Source organism: Diceros bicornis, chromosome 38 (genome assembly GCF_020826845.1).
Source record: "Diceros bicornis minor isolate mBicDic1 chromosome 38, mDicBic1.mat.cur, whole genome shotgun sequence".
NCBI lineage: Eukaryota > Metazoa > Chordata > Mammalia > Perissodactyla > Rhinocerotidae > Diceros > Diceros bicornis.
The window spans coordinates 4,746,115-4,761,674 of record NC_080777.1 but is presented as its reverse complement, the minus strand read 5'-3'; the positions used below and the strand labels follow the sequence as shown (position 1 = coordinate 4,761,674).

Here is a 15,560-nt window from a genome sequence, read left to right as displayed (position 1 = left end):
ACAATTAGTACAAATGCCAAGAAAACTCTGGAGACTAAAGTTTGCTCAACTAGCTTCTCACAATAAAGCAAGGACTCAGTGCTGGTTGCGGAGAGATCTTGATGTGGACATATGGCGACAACTTTGAATTCCTCTGAAAAGGGTTTTTTAAATATAGGAAATAATGTATGATTATTCTGATCAAACGTAGATGAAAAAGTATCAAAATGAGTGGTGCTATTGGTGTGCCATTTTTGCATAAGACCTGTCTTTTTCTTAGCTCTTGCCACGTAGTGTTTGCTCCTGCCTCATGCAAGCCCTACAGACAGGACCCGGGTGGATGTTCCTCCTGATTTCCTGATGAGAACGCCGAGGCCTCATAAAGTTAGGAGATCTGTCTGGGCTGCAGCATTGACAGTATTCTAGTTTTGTCTACTCCGTATTCTTCTTTATCTTGTATAATTGCCAGTAGGTTTAGATATAACAGATAACTTGATTACCTTCGTTTCCCAAATTGTACCCACAATGTACCCTTTTGGTACCTTGTTAAGCAAATGAGGAAAATGAGATTACTAGCTAGAGCTGCTGCTCATATTGACAAGCCATCTCCTATATTTCTTTTCTACCTGACAAGTATGTTCATTCAATAGACATGAAGTGGCTGTTAGGCCATCGTCATGACATTGTCAAGTGTGACGGGATTGACAGACGCTGTGTGCACACTTCTCATGCTGAAGGGGCTTTCAGTGCATGTGAGGGAAATGAGATACACTCAGGAAAGTGTTAAGCCACCATTCCAGACAACACACCATATTTGTCAAAATGCGCGTGGCAGGCGTGCCGTCAGTGTGCTGATTCTGGAGTGGTCCAGGTGAGCTGGGGCTTCAACTAGACTCTAGTGATTGATAAGACTCTGTGAGTGGAGGACTAGGGAGGGCCTTCTAATGTAGTGGAGCTTGGCTCAGGAAACATGGAGAGATGAATTTGGGGGTGTGAATGGGAGGCATGCAGAAAAGTTTAAGTGATAGGTTGAAGAGCTGGCATCTAGACATTAAAGAGCCGTGAAAGAAGTTGTGTTTTGCTTATTTTCTGCTAGTGGAGCCGTGTGGTGAAGGAGAGGTTTTGAGATGACATCACAGTGCTGTAAGGTATGACAGTCTTGGGGTGTGGCTGAAAGCCTGGGGGACCCACGAACTTTTTTGTTTGCTTATATGGGGTTGTCTAGAGTGCTTATAGCATACTTTGTACTGGGGTGAATGTGGAATCCTAAGGGAAACCATTTATCTCTTGGCTGTTGGTGCTGCCTCCTTTATGTGGAGCAAAGTCCAAGGCTGAGTGCGTTTGTTATTAGGGTGATGAAGCTCGCTCGGCAAGAGTCCCTTCGTCAGGGGATGTGCAGCTTGCTACCTGGATAGATGCTTGGCTACACCTTCCGTGAAAGGTTCACACAATACAGACACGGAGGAGGCAGGATCCTGTGCCTAACGGTTGGCAACAGGTGAGGAGACGTTTTTGTAAACCAGCGGCTGGTGCAGCACTGACAGGGCATCACGCCTGACATCCTCCCTTGCCCGAGTCTTACCCTGTTCTTCTAAGTATGAGGATATTCTCCGATGTTTTGGCCAATCCACGTATATGGAATCCCTTCAGTTTCACCAGTGAGAGCCCATTTTGTTTTAAACAAAACACTCATTTCACCAATGAGAAGCTACTTCTGACATTCAGTAAGCTAAGTAGCAAAGCCTCTGGTGTTGATCAAGATAAATCCAGCCATTTGTGACAACATGGATGGACATTGACGGTATTATGCGAAGTGAAATAAGTCAGAGGGAGAAGGTCAAATACAGTATGAGTTCCTTCATTAAGTAGTAGATAATAACAACAATAAACAAACACATAGAGACAGAAAAAAAACCTAAAAAAAAAAAAAAAAGGTATGAGTAGTTGAAAGAGACATGAATAGCTGAAATGCTCGGCCAGCTCTGAAATGTGACCCTTTCTGATACAATACTAGCTAACCCCAGGAATCTGAATTCTCAGTTAGGACCCGTGACTGTCCCTAAAGGTAAGGCTTAACTAACCGATCTATCCGTTGTATCTTACTGTCAATGGTGAAGAATATTTTATGAATTTCTTAATTTATTTAATTACAGAAATAGCAACTCTTGTTCATCAGTTTGGCTTACTTTATAATTTCAGCACAGTGATTTCTGGATGCTTTTGGTTTTAATTTGCTCTTTACCTCTACTATACTGTTTTTTTTTTTTTTTTTTGTGAGGAAGATCAGCCCTGAGCTAACATCCATGCTAATCCTCCTCTTTTTGCTGAGGAAGACCGGCCCTGAGCTAACATCTATTGCCAATCCTCCTCGTTTTTTTTCCCCAAAGCCCCAGTAGATAGTTGTGTGTCACAGTTGCACATCCTTCTAGTTACTGTATGTGGGACGCGGCCTCAGCATGGCCAGAGAAGCAGTGCGTCGGTGCGCACCCGGGATCCGAACCCAGGCCACCAGTAGCGGAGCGCGCGCACTTAACCGCTAAGCCACGGGGCTGGCCCTCCTCTACTATACTGTTATTCTCTTTGCTTTACTTTATGATAATCAAAGGTTTAGGGAAATATACATATAAGTAAGGAAAATGTCATGAAGGAACCCAGGACATGCGTGTATTGAGTGCATGCATCCTAAAATGGTTAAACATGTTGTTCTGAAGTCCTAACGAGCAGTTTGGCAAGGTGTTTATCGGCCTCCAGGCGGCTCCCTTGTGAGATTTCCACTTAGCTCCGTGGCACTAGGTGTAGTTATGAGCCCTCTTCTCATTCTGTCCAGATTCTGTTGGTCTGCAGCTGGGAAGAGCTTTCTTTGCCAGAAGATCCCTGTCTAATTCTTTTATTCTTGGCAGGTTCATTTACTTGTTCATGGTTTTTCTCCCAAACCAGTTTCCAACCTGGACCCAGATAAGTCGGTTTCCTGGGCCTTTTGTTGTTGAAGGCACGGAAGCTGTTATTGTCCTGTGCTGCCCGGGACAGTGTGACTTTGCCACAAGTGTTTAAACAGATCTTAAAGGGACATCATATTCAAATGTATTAAAGATGCTAGTTCAGGGAGTTCTCCAATTGAGTGTCTGGATTTTCTGACCTTATAATCCCTGCCGGCCCACATGGCATCTCTACCCCCAAAGAAAGAGACTTAGATTTTATGATAGAAAAGAAATTGAGACAGGTATGGTTATGAAAATGAAATGACTGTATGCAAGAATGTGTTATGAATCTACTTTGAATAGTACAAAATGCTGTTTTAACATTTTTTCTATATGTATGTATATATATGTACACACACCCGACCTATGTATATTTATGATAGAAATAATATTGCAATGTCTCAATCAAGAAGATTTCATTTTTTTTTTCATGATTGAATTAAAATAGCTTGAAAAAATGTTTTATTTTCAAATATAGCAAGATCAACTTTACACCTGGGCTGCCGTTAGTCAGCCCACACACTCGCTGGACTACACAGAAGGGCAGTTTCCCAGGCGCATCCCATCTGTTTGGCCGCCGTCTGAACCTCCTGATGAAGAACACAGGCCCGAGGCTGCTAAAGCAGGTAGGACCCGGGAGCAGGGAGTGCTCTGAGCACGCGCGGCATAAAGTGTCTGTGCAGTGCGCACTGGGTAGTGAGCCTGTGCTTCTCTTCAGGGTCTGCCTTAGATTATAATCCGCAGCTAACTCCAGGAAAATCACTGGGAGGCTTGTTAAATGGAAAATTATCATTTCCCACCTTCAAGGCTGCTGAGTTAGAATTCCGGGGAACGGGACCCTGGACTTGTCCAGTTATGATTGTGCAGACTGATGTTTGGGAAGCACTGCTGCCCGCAGCCCCCTGTAGCCACTGCCCGAGGTTGAAGCTCCGTGAGGAGGATGCTGAGAGGGCTCCGAAGGGAGGTTTATCTCTGTTGCCTTCAGAGGGGCGGCCACCTTACTTCTTCCTGCTGACTCTCTTCTCTAACCACCTTCTTTGTGCCTTTCTACTCCTTTCCTTTACCTTCAGAGAGAACTCTGAGAGACAAGATAGAGATACAAGTTTTACTAAATCTAAATTTTAAGTGATCTTTTAAAATTGTACAGTGTTCAGATGTAATATTTATTTTTCTTTAAAATTTTCCTTTGGGTTGTTTTTTCCTCTTTGTGCCTTTCGTTGACTTAAAGTGTTTTGTGTTATTGGCTGGGAAGATAGCATGAGATTAGCATGAGCTTTATACGGAGCCTAAAATCAGGAAAGCACTTTATATTTGTCATACAGAATTAAGAATCATATTTGTGTAATGATGTTTAAAGGAATTTTGTTGTTTTATTTTTTGTTTTTTCTTCATTTTGGCATAATAAAAAGTCCCAGTTTCTTCTTGGTGGACTGATAAGGAATATGGATGTCTGACCTATAAGTGAAGAGTAAATAGGAAGGCATTGTTACTGTTCAGAAATCTCTCCCTCACCAAATTTTCCCAAATGGTAGCGTGAGTGTTAGAGTTAAGAATTTTGATTTTTTCCCCCCATTGGCTTATAGGGAGAAAGATAATCATTAGAGACTTAACTTGGAGTTGTAGTAAAAGAGCATCACAGAAGAGCACTGAGCTTGGGCTCTGCCATGTATCAGCTTTGTAACCTGGCTGAGTTTTCTCACCATTTTCCTCAGTCTCTTCATCTGTAAAATGGCAAGAAGAATAATATCTAGTGCATAGGGCTATTTTGAGAGTTATATGAGTTAATGTATGTTCAAGCACGGAATTAACATTCAGAGTGCAGTGCCTGGCTCAGTAGAAGTGTTTGCTGCTGTTATTATAATTATCATTATTTCATGTCCTTATCTTCCTCGTGAGTTCCCTGTAAAACCAAGCACGATCCACGGTGTCAACAGTTTTATTCCAGTTTTATTCCAGTTTTATTATGCCCAAAGGCCTGCAAAGGGAGCCTCGTGCTGATAACCTTCTGTTTTATCCCAGTCTCTGGAGGGATAAAACCTCTTTCTTCTTTGCACTGAGGCACCGAATGGGGGCTCACACCCAACCCTGCATGTCCTCCTTTTAATATCTGATGCTTCTGAAACACTGCTTAGTGTTCACCTGGTGGACTATATTCCCTGAAATGAACAACACACGAGAGACAGGATGTAGGAAATGTTGTTCTATGTAGGGCTCTGAGTTTATCATAACACAGAGTACAGTCGATCAAGGACCAAGGTAGAGTTCCTTAATGCAAAAATCTTCAGAGATGAGGGTGTTCTAATGTGACACCACCTGAAAATAAAGCAAGCACATAAAATCATATGTAGTTTTAAAAGGAAAAGCACACAACTAAAAGAACTGATCCCATTAAATACACTATTCTGTTTGTTTATGTTAAAAGTTACTGAAAGGAAATAGCCAGGTGTAGAGAAAGTAGAATTGGTCAATTTCATGGAGAATTCTTTTAACAGTTGTTCATATCTTGTGTTTTACATCATTGATTAGGTTGATATTTTCATTTTTTTCTTCCCTTGTGTGTCTGTTCTCAACTTTTCTAACTGAAACATTTATATTATCCTCTAAAATTTTAGGGCATTTTAAAAAAAGTTATGAAACATTTTATGTTATTGATTTTGTATACTGGAGGGGCACTAGATTGAAAGTTAGTGATAATTAGAGTTTTAGTGTGGTAAACGATGATAGTTGGAATTGATACCAGGAAGTTTGTCACTGAGTTTCTTCCTCATTATTTGATGCAGCTTGCAAAATGCCAGAGCAAGTAATTTTTAGTATAATAACTTGTCTCCTTTTAAAGTATGCATTCTTGAAGAGGATGATAGAGGTAAGTAGAAAATAATTTAACGTAGTGACTTGTTTTTCTCCAGTTGATCTGTTATAAACCCAATAGCCATATGGCATTGGCTTGTCCAAATGATCTGATGGCACTTTCTCAACTTTTCCTGCCGTGACTTCATGGGGCATGCTCATTCTGGGGTCACATCACCCTGTCCCTCCTAGTCAGGCAGTCAGCTGTCAGAGTGAGAATGTCAATAATACAGTGAAAACCTTGTGTAGAGTCTACTGTTTTTTTAAAAAATATGTATCAATTGCAAACTTTGATAACGTGATTCTTAATAGTAAGAAACCATTTGCAGAGCACTTAACGACTGATTGCTATACATTATTATGTAGTGATATCGTGGTTAAAACCACTATTTGCAACATCAGTTTTCATTTAAAGTAAAAGAGTTCAATGACTTGTTTCTTTCTGAAGGAAACTGACTTGTGCTTCCATCTAATAAAGTTGAGAGCTTGTTTTTTTGCCTTTTTTTTTTTTTTGTCTTCCGGCCCTTCTTCTTACTGCTCACTGATTCATATGTCCAGCTACTTCGTATTCGTGGTCTTGCTGCTTCTGCCTTTTTCACGGCTCTTACTTCAATTTTTCCATAATCCCTCCTGTGAAAGTGGTTTATCTCCACCTACATATATTGAGGAAGGAGACGACCCTCCTTTATGTGCCGAGGAGAAGGCTTGCTCCCCCTCTCTCCCCACCAGGGAGCTGCAGAAGGGCTTCAGATTCCTGTGCATCTTTTGCTCCCTATGGAGCTAGCATAATCTCCACAGAGGAGCCTCAGGTGTTGCAATCGACCTTTTGAAGTCTAGAGAAGCCTCTTGAAGGGTAAGGCTACTGGAAGGAAAATCCCGAAGCAACGTGTTCCAAAAGTTGGTGGCGGAAACATTAAGAAGAAGAAAACCTTTCCATTTATCTTTTCTCTCTCTGTTTTCCTTTACCTGTAGGGTGCAAGGGTGCAAATCCTCCCTGCCCCCCACGGAGGTTCTTTTTTCTGGAGTCCCATGGCATTTTATTCATATTTCTATCATTCAGATTCTTTCTGATTGTAATTTATCTGTTTATACATATCCATCTTCCTTGCAGACTCCCAGCATGTCAAGACCTGTGGGCACATAGTATATACTTAAATATTTGAGTGAATAAATGAAGATCTTTTGTTGAATAGGATCTAAATAAATAAAATATCTACTCAGCACATGAATGCAAGCATTTGAGGGAGAGTGTTGTGTGTGCTGAAATAGCCCGTGGACCATTTTAGGGGCTCAATACCAAGTTTCAAAGGTTATGCAATAGAGTTACACAAAATCAAAGAGAAAATTAACTTCAGTTTTCAGATTCATGGAGAACAGAAGCAGAATGTCTAGATATGGATTGGGACTTGATCATTCTTGTTGCGTCTTTGGAAAATCAAGTCCCTTCTCTTTCTCTGAATTGTGAATGGCCAAGAGAGTGAACAGAGGGCTGCTTTTTAGAAAGGCAATTTGGGCATAGAAAATCCTGGAGGGAAATATATGGAAGGAGAGCTGGTAGAAACACGGCAGAAACTTTTTGTGTAGAAATCCTAAAAATTGGGTTTACACGCTGGGTAAAAGAATTGTAACCCACCTTTGCTCCAAAAAAGATTTGAGCAGCTTATAAATATCTAAGGTGTACAAAAGGGTTACAAAGGAAAATAGATCAAACTGAAAGGAATTTAGGATGGAACAATGAAATGAAGCTGAGGTCAGCCAGCACCTTGAAATGTATTTCAGAAGGACCTGCAGTTTTTAAAGGTAGTTGGAAATTTATCTCTCAGGTTTAAAGTAGAAAGGGAAGTGTGAGCAATTCTCTATCATCCCGTGTCCATGAGATAAAAAGCAACAGTCTCTCAGAGAAGCACAACTTTTCTGGTCTCCAGTGTCCAAAAGAAGTGTTTCTAATGGTTCCTAATAAAAGAGACTCTGCATGATGTAATGCAAAGACAGTATCATCAGCTCATTTCCATGTTTAGTCGAAATGCTTTAAGACACGTTCAGTTGAGGTGATGTAGACATTCTGTAAGGGGCCACAGGAGAGGTTGACAGCATTCTCTCTCTCCACTTCTTTCTTGATCAAGGGGTAAAATGTTCTAGAACAGATTGACCATGTCTCCTGTAGGTAATGCTCCATTTTCAACTTTTTTTCTTTGTAAAATCAGCCTGCGTTTCCCCTAACATATGTACACTAAAGCCTGGTCTAGACACCTTTTGTTGGCAAAGTTGAGGGGCAGAGCCGTACTACTAAATAATGAGATAAGCAGAACATAGGGTTGGCCTTTTTTAGGAAAATTACATGTTTAACCTCATCTTCATTTGTGGAAGGATGTGGTATATCAGAATTGAAAACATCCCCCATTTATTAGGCAGCTAATCATAAGCCATGCTATTTCAATGCAGTTTAATGAATTCTCATTCTATTAAATTGTCTAGATTTTAGTCAAATTGATGTATACCATTAAAGAAGTTGTAATTTAATAATTTTATATAAGAGCATTTTTACTTAAAATGTAGAACTATTTAGAGACAGCTTAATTCATTTTAGAGGCATATTTTGTACATTTTAAAGACATGATTTGATTTATTGTCCTTCATAGCAGTGAGGCATATCCTACTCTTTTTCTTGCTGCCCTCTCTCTACAAAAATAGAACTCATTCACGTCTGTTTTACTTTATAAGTCAGAGGCTTATTTTGTGACGGTAAAGAGATCATTTCTGAAGCATATTTGGAATTGTGGGGAGCCCAGAATTTTAGATCATGCTCAGAATTTTGTGAGGTTACTTCAGAAAAAGGGGAACATTTAAAGTTTTGCCAGAGATGTTCTTTCTCCTACTTTGCTTCACAGTAATGTTTTTGAAAGAACAGTCTAGTTTCTTAATTCTTCAGAGGGGTGGTGAGTGAAGGAGTTGGCAGGTCTGAATGGACCCTTGAGAGAGTTCTCACTGGGTTATTCTTTCAAAACAACCATCCTAGTTGATGAATATTTAATGGGGACTCTGTCAGTTCCAGAGATGAGAGAAGGCAGTTCCCGAAAATACCCTGGATCCTGGGAGAGGAGAGCGTTGGTAACAAGTGCCATCGGAGTTGGAATGAGGCGTGACCCTTCTAAGCGTGTTAGGACTGAGCGGATTTCTCAAACGCACGCCCAGTGACTCTAGAACTGAGCCCTTGCTCAGAAGCTCGCTGACTTGTCGTTTACCCCAAGCCTGCCGTCTCTTTTCCGCTCGCGCCCCTTTTTGCCATTTCTCATGTTTCTCTTTTCTCTTTCTTATACCTTTTCTCCTTCTTTTTCTCTTTCTGACTTTTATTCTCTAGTATTTTCCTTCTCCTTCACATTCATTTTTCTCCCTTCTCTTATTGTTCTCATTCTTGCCCCCTTTATTTTGTGGTACGGTTACTCTGTACATCACTCTCGTCTTGAAATCTTGACCCTCTACAGCCCCTATACTTCAGCTTATGACTTTGAAGAGAGTATCTTGATAAATTTCTCTTCGATGTTGTAAGCTGCTGATTTGAGGAAATAAAAAGTGTTGTGAAAGGGATGGGGATGGAGGATGAATTCAGTTCAGGTAGCCATGGAATTAGACAGAGGGAGACTGAGAGCCTAGGTGTGGGTGTTCAAGGTCCTGACTGATGCATCTTTGTAGTTCATTGTTGTGGTAAACTGCACACAGTCTTATTTACTGTTGGAGCCCAGAAGTTTGCTCCTCTGGGCAGGTCACCAGGTCTCGGCCTATGGAAAAGAAGCTAGGAACACTGCATGCATTTCTAATGTAAAGAACTGTTCGTGTTCCACCAGGAGACCCTTTGGGCTCTTCCTGCACTATCTGAAGAGAAAAAGAGGAAGAGAAGCTTTTCTCCATCTGCACAAGGCAGGACCTTATCTTGAGTCTGTTGAGTTTGGGAGGATTTGGAGGTGACTGAAAACAAAAGTGTTCCTGAGTTTGGATTTGCTTTAACACGAACTGTTGGCTGGCTTTGATGTTAAAGGTCTTTATTCACAATTGGCTAACTCTGGCGCTGAGTTCAGAGTGGAGATTTGTTAGTATAAGAGAGAAGAATCCCTTTTTGATTAATTCAGGAAATACAGTATTTGGGAAAATCGTTGTATATGAAGTCCACTTGTTAATATTCTGTTGCCACAGTGACATCTGTTGGCAAGCGACTGCTTCATGTTATTCTCAATAATTTTTGTTTTGAGAGACACACCCTGAGCTGAGGTGCAGGAAATAGTAAAGGCACAGTGGTACCCATGTTGCCCGATATAAAATCCTTCCTCCCTCTGTCCCTGCCCAAGATACCCACATTTCATGGTGGCGCCCACTTCCATGGTGTGGTCATTCTTCTGATCACTCCTTTCGTTCCCTCCTACAATTACTCAACAGATATTTAAACACCTACTGGGTGCCAGGCACTATTCTAGAAGCTGGAGATAAAATAAAGAAAAAAAAATCTGCAAAATCTCGGTCTTCACAGAGTTTGTTTTTGTCGGTTGAGATAAGTAGGCAGACAAGTGAATTACGGAGTCTATCGTGTGATGATCTGTGTCATGAAGAAGGTGACAGGCAATGGGGAGAGCTAGGGAGTGGGTAGGCCGCTACTTTTTTTTTTTTGTGTGGGAGATTGGCTCTGAGCTAACATCTGTGCCCATCTTCCTCTATTTTTGTATATGAGACACTGCCACACATGGCTTAATGAGCAGTGCATTGGTCCATGCCGGGATTTGAACCTGTGAATCCCGGGCTGCCAAAGCAGAGTGCTCTAACTTAACCGCTGTGCCACCTGGCTGACCCCTGGGCTGCTACTTCAACTAGAGAGCCCAGGGGGGCTGGAGCAGGGCCCGGAGGGGAGGGACAGGGCAGGAGGACATGCAGATATCTCAGGGCTGCAGAGATGTGGTGGAGGGAGCGAGGCTGGGATGTTGGCGGGCAGCGAGAAGCCAATGTGTCTGAAGCACAGTGAGCAAGAGGGGAAAAGCGGAGGGGGTTCAAGAGGTTAGGGAGAGTGGGCAGATGAAAGAAAGCCCCTGGGCCCATCGAGACTGTGCTTTAATCTAAGTGAAATGAAAACATTCAATGTCGTTTAACTATACATTATACAATTTAAATAATAAATACCTTTTGTTTTTCTATAGCCTTGTCACGTACTTCAACTAAAATGCTGCTAAATTGGGAATGTCTAAATTATCCCCAGGAGTGACTGCTGTATCTTGTCAGATGTCTGGTCTGCACGCCAGTCGGGGTGGGAGTCGTGTGACAGTCAGGAGACAAACTCTGGTCTTCAGGTGGCCACCAACTGCTTGTGTTATGTCTCATCTGTAAAATGTGGAGGATGGGAAAGACGAGTGGTTTTCAGACTCTGATCCGTAGAGCACTGGGGATTCCTGAAGACTTTTTATTTATTTTACTTACTTACTTATTTATTTTTGTGAGGAAGATCAGCCCTGAGCTAACATCCATGCCAATCCTCCTCTTTTTGCTGAGGAAGACTGGCCCTGGGCTAACATCTGTGCCCATCTTCCTCCACTTTATATGGGTCACTGCCACAGCATGGCTTGACAAGCAGTGCATTGGTCTGCACCAGGGATCCAAACCCTCGAAACCTGGGCCGCAGAAGCACAGTACACACACTTAACTGCTGTGCCACCGGGTGGATCTGCCTGAAGTCTTTTTATTTTTATTCTTATGTTTTTAAACTTCCATACAAGCTTCACTTAGAAGAAAGTGTTCCCTAGCTTAAAAAAAAATCCTGGACTTGGTTATCCCTTAGGATTTCCAGCATGAAGAATTTGTATTCTTACAGACTCCAAAAGGACAAAGTAAAGGAGTCAAAATCCCTTATTACTCAGTGCCTCTTGGTGACAGTGCTCAGGATCTCTCATTGAAATCAGAAGGTGATTATTCAATAGTTAGATACGGCATCTGAGATCGCATCCTTCAAAGTGGCTGAGTTGGCGTCTATCATTGTACAGACTTATGCTAAGTGAATAATATAAAAGGTGAATGTCTTAGCAGGTACTTTCTGGCACAAAATAGAAACTAGGAATTGAGAAGAGTAATTATGATTGATGTGTCAAGAAGGGCATAGGGTTATTTGAATTTTAAAAGTAATTAATGACATGAGTGTTAGTTATTATATGTGGTATACATATTGAAAAGCAGTCATGTCCTCAATACACAAGTATAATCAGAAGATAAACTGGATGTTTTTGGTACTTATGGTTAAAGATATATTTTATTTAGTTTTGTTTTCTGATTGAGGAAATGGGAAAATTTGTTCTTTAACATATTGACTGTCTTCTTCCTTTCCAACCCAGAATCTCAATCTGCTGTTTTGGAAACTCCAAAAAAAAGTTCAGATGCTGTTCAACAGGTAAGAAGAGCTTATTAGGATGTCAAATCTTTTCTCTCTTGTTTGTTGTAAAATTGTGGCAGACTCGGATGTATCTTCCTGTCTGCCCAGCTGGCTAGGCTGCCTTGTTTCTCTAAGCCTGCGGGGGAATCCGGTCAGGCGGAAGGGAATGTTTTCTTCCATTTAGACTTTGCAGAGAAAATCAGCCTTGAAGTGGAACTGAGTACATGCTTTTCAGAAGCTGCATCATTCTCTACCCAGCCAGAGCGCTGGGCCTGACAACAGCTGCCTCCAGCAGAAAACAGTGACCGCTCCAGGAGGTGACGTGCGGAGATGTGCCTGGACAGACGAATAGTCTCATGGATGCGATTTCTGAAAGTCTGTCAGAGCTTTTCTAAAATCAAATAATATTCTTAAGTTGCTTTAGTGTATGAAACATTAGTTAGTGTCTTTTTAATTTCCACAGAAACTTTTTTCTGTTACTAAAGAAGCCAAATTTCATGTCTTTTTTCTTGTAACAAAATGGACTTACTATTGAAAAAAAAAAAACCCTGCAAGAAAGAAAGCACTTATATGGAATAGAAATTGTGGGTAGCGATGGCTCCTTTTTTTGTATAAAACCCTTTGTTTAATTTATTTGTACTTTATCCCAACTGTGCTTTTGAAAATCACTGAGCATTAGAATTTACCAGTAAGAAGAGCGTGTGCTCTCTCTTGAGTGTGGTCCAGGAGAAATGAGACAAGTCAGACCTGGGTTCTAGGTCTGTTTCTGGTTAATGTATGACAACCCACATAGACTATTTGGGACATAGTGTTCTTTTTGTAAAATTAAAGAATTTGATGATTTTTGAGAACTTTTCCGAGTATAAAATGACTTCCCTTTAAAAAAGAAGCAGAAAGATCCTTCTCAGAATTAAAAATTCTCGAAAATTTCTTGTTACTTTTCACTTTCCAGGAACAACTGATGTCCCTTCAATTATATTGATTGAAAATAAAGATCCTAAACGTATAAATTTGGTGACCTAATAAATGAATTTGCAGAAAAATGAGCCAGGAAAAAAAAATCTTACAATCAATCAAGATATCACATTGAGAAAGTATTATTATTTATTACATTGTATAAAATTAGGACACTGAAACATTATATTTTTGCAGTTTGTAAGTTCATGTTGTTGCTCGTATATCATTTTTACCCCATTACGTTTTACAAGTAATAAAATATTTTTAAAGGAAAGAAAAATAAAACCAAACCAGCCGTCCTGCGTTATACATGACAGTTGTGCTCCCCCTGGAGGAGAAGTAAGGATACAACATGGGTCTAGAACTTCATTTTATAATCCACTGGTGCCTTTCAAAAATACAGCCGGATTGGCCATTATCGTGAGAGTAAAGACACTCTTAAGGATAGTGTCATAAAACAGGTTTTCCCAGCCTCTTTTTGTCAGAGCCGAGAGCGACATCAGGCTGGGGCGCTTGGAGAAGCGTGGTGGGCTCAGCTGATGGGTATTCAGTTACTGTGCAATAATTAGCCAATAGCGAATAAGATGGAGAAAGATTAAACAGAGGTAAAGGGAAATAAAGTCAGAAATAATTAAGAAAAATAGTGCCCTCAAAATATCCTCTCATTATTTTTATAGCTTTTTTTTTGAAGCATGACTAAATTGTGATCTAAGATACTATATTTTTCTAAATTCTTATCTCGAGGGCATATATTATTGAATTCTTTGTTATATATGCTAAAGCCAAAGAAAACCTGGACAAAAGTCTTCTATACTACAAACAATGACAAAACGTGTACAATATTGCTCTATATATTAAGATTCCACCTGTAATAAATCAAGATATGTATTCATGTATGTAAAATTATAGTGGTTTTCTGTTTTTCTCGGGCTGTGAACCATGGTAAAATACATTGTAATAAGCAGAAAACCTGATGAACTAGGTGACTTACAAACACCTGACGTTATGACTTGGAAGCTCAAGGGTGAAATAGATCAATTTCAGTTTCCCACCTTGTCCTTCCCTGGTAGCCCGTGAAGTGTCTAGAAGGCAGCAAATACAATAAATTAATTGAGAGGTAACAGTATTTGGAAGCAGTTGAGGTTAAGCACTCAACAGTGATGTCACTTGATTTAGGAGCCATTGGCTCTTTGCCATAAGTTTATTTTATGGACTGGTTCTCTTCTCAGATGATTTGTGTATGTTCCATAAAAGAGATACAGGGAAGGAGAATTAATTATCGATCTACTGTGCACCTGTTCCTTTACTATATTACCTTATGCAATTCTTACAATAATCTTGTAAAGTAACTATTATAATTCATACTTAGCTGGGAAAGAAAATGATGTTTGTAGGTGTTAGCTTACTGACGGTCACAAAACTGATCAAGGGTAGGAACTAAGATCTGAACATCGGTCTGTTGGGTTTTCTACCTCATGTTCTCTCCACTGTGATGAAAAAGATAGTTCGACATGGGTAATTGCCCTCTGGCTATGTAATACCAGCTCCTGCCAAAATCATCAGATGGATGACATGAGAAGTTTATTTTAAAAGTTATTCTTTTAAAATTATATTTAAACTATTCTTAATTTATGAGTCAGATGTTTTAGAGGCATAGAGAGCGACAGATGAGTGCACCTACACATTTTTAAGTTTTACTATGACTTTGGTTTGCCACATTGTGTCAATTTTACTAACTTTAGTGCTTCACTACTCTTTTTGAAAAAACTCACAATTTTTCATGTAAAGCACCTTGCTGTTTTCTTCATAGTCACTAGATGGCAGTTCTGTACCTCTGTAAATTACCACTGCAGCAGGAAATGAGGGGTCTTTAAGCCAGTTTGCTCTGTACGGTTGATGGACATAGGAGGATTTCTGGTCCATCGAGGCTGCCCGCCTTATTCTGTGTCTGTAATGGGGTCTCCAGGACTGCTTAGTCAGAGGCACGAAGCAGAGTCAGAAAGCAACCTCTAAGTTTTTCTTCAGATGTGAGTTCAGGCACCTGTTCTCTCACCTGAGCACACTGGAATTTATTGAATGAGTTTCAACTTTTGCTCTCTCCCTGTAGTTAATAATTCTCAGAGCTCCATACCCCTGGAAAAAACACATGACTCATAGAGCCTTTTCTCAACTAAAAGGAGTTGAAGGCTGATGGGTTGTCAGAGACTCTGATGCTTAAAGCAAATATAGCTGGTGCTTGTGCGACAAGAAAGAGCTATAGCTACTCCTGGAGGGCTTTTATTGATGCTCCCATGGAAGGAGAAGTTTAAAATAAAACCACATTCTTTAAACCTCACTAACTGATGATTTTATTTTCAAGTAATATGCTCTGAAAATCTGCTATGTCTAAAGCATTATTTCAT

The 15,560-nt window shown here is 40.4% G+C and overlaps 1 protein-coding gene across 2 annotated transcripts in view; it reads left to right on the top strand.

Moving 5' to 3' along the window:
• FMN2 (formin 2) overlaps positions 1-15,560 on the top strand; it is a 340,819-nt gene that overhangs the window by 78,062 nt on the left and 247,197 nt on the right. For both annotated transcript variants that reach the window (XM_058533558.1, XM_058533559.1), the window contains exons 3-4: positions 3,436-3,583; positions 12,164-12,219. In XM_058533558.1, coding sequence (XP_058389541.1) covers positions 3,436-3,583; positions 12,164-12,219 — 204 coding nt within the window. The remainder of the gene's footprint in view (positions 1-3,435; positions 3,584-12,163; positions 12,220-15,560) is intronic.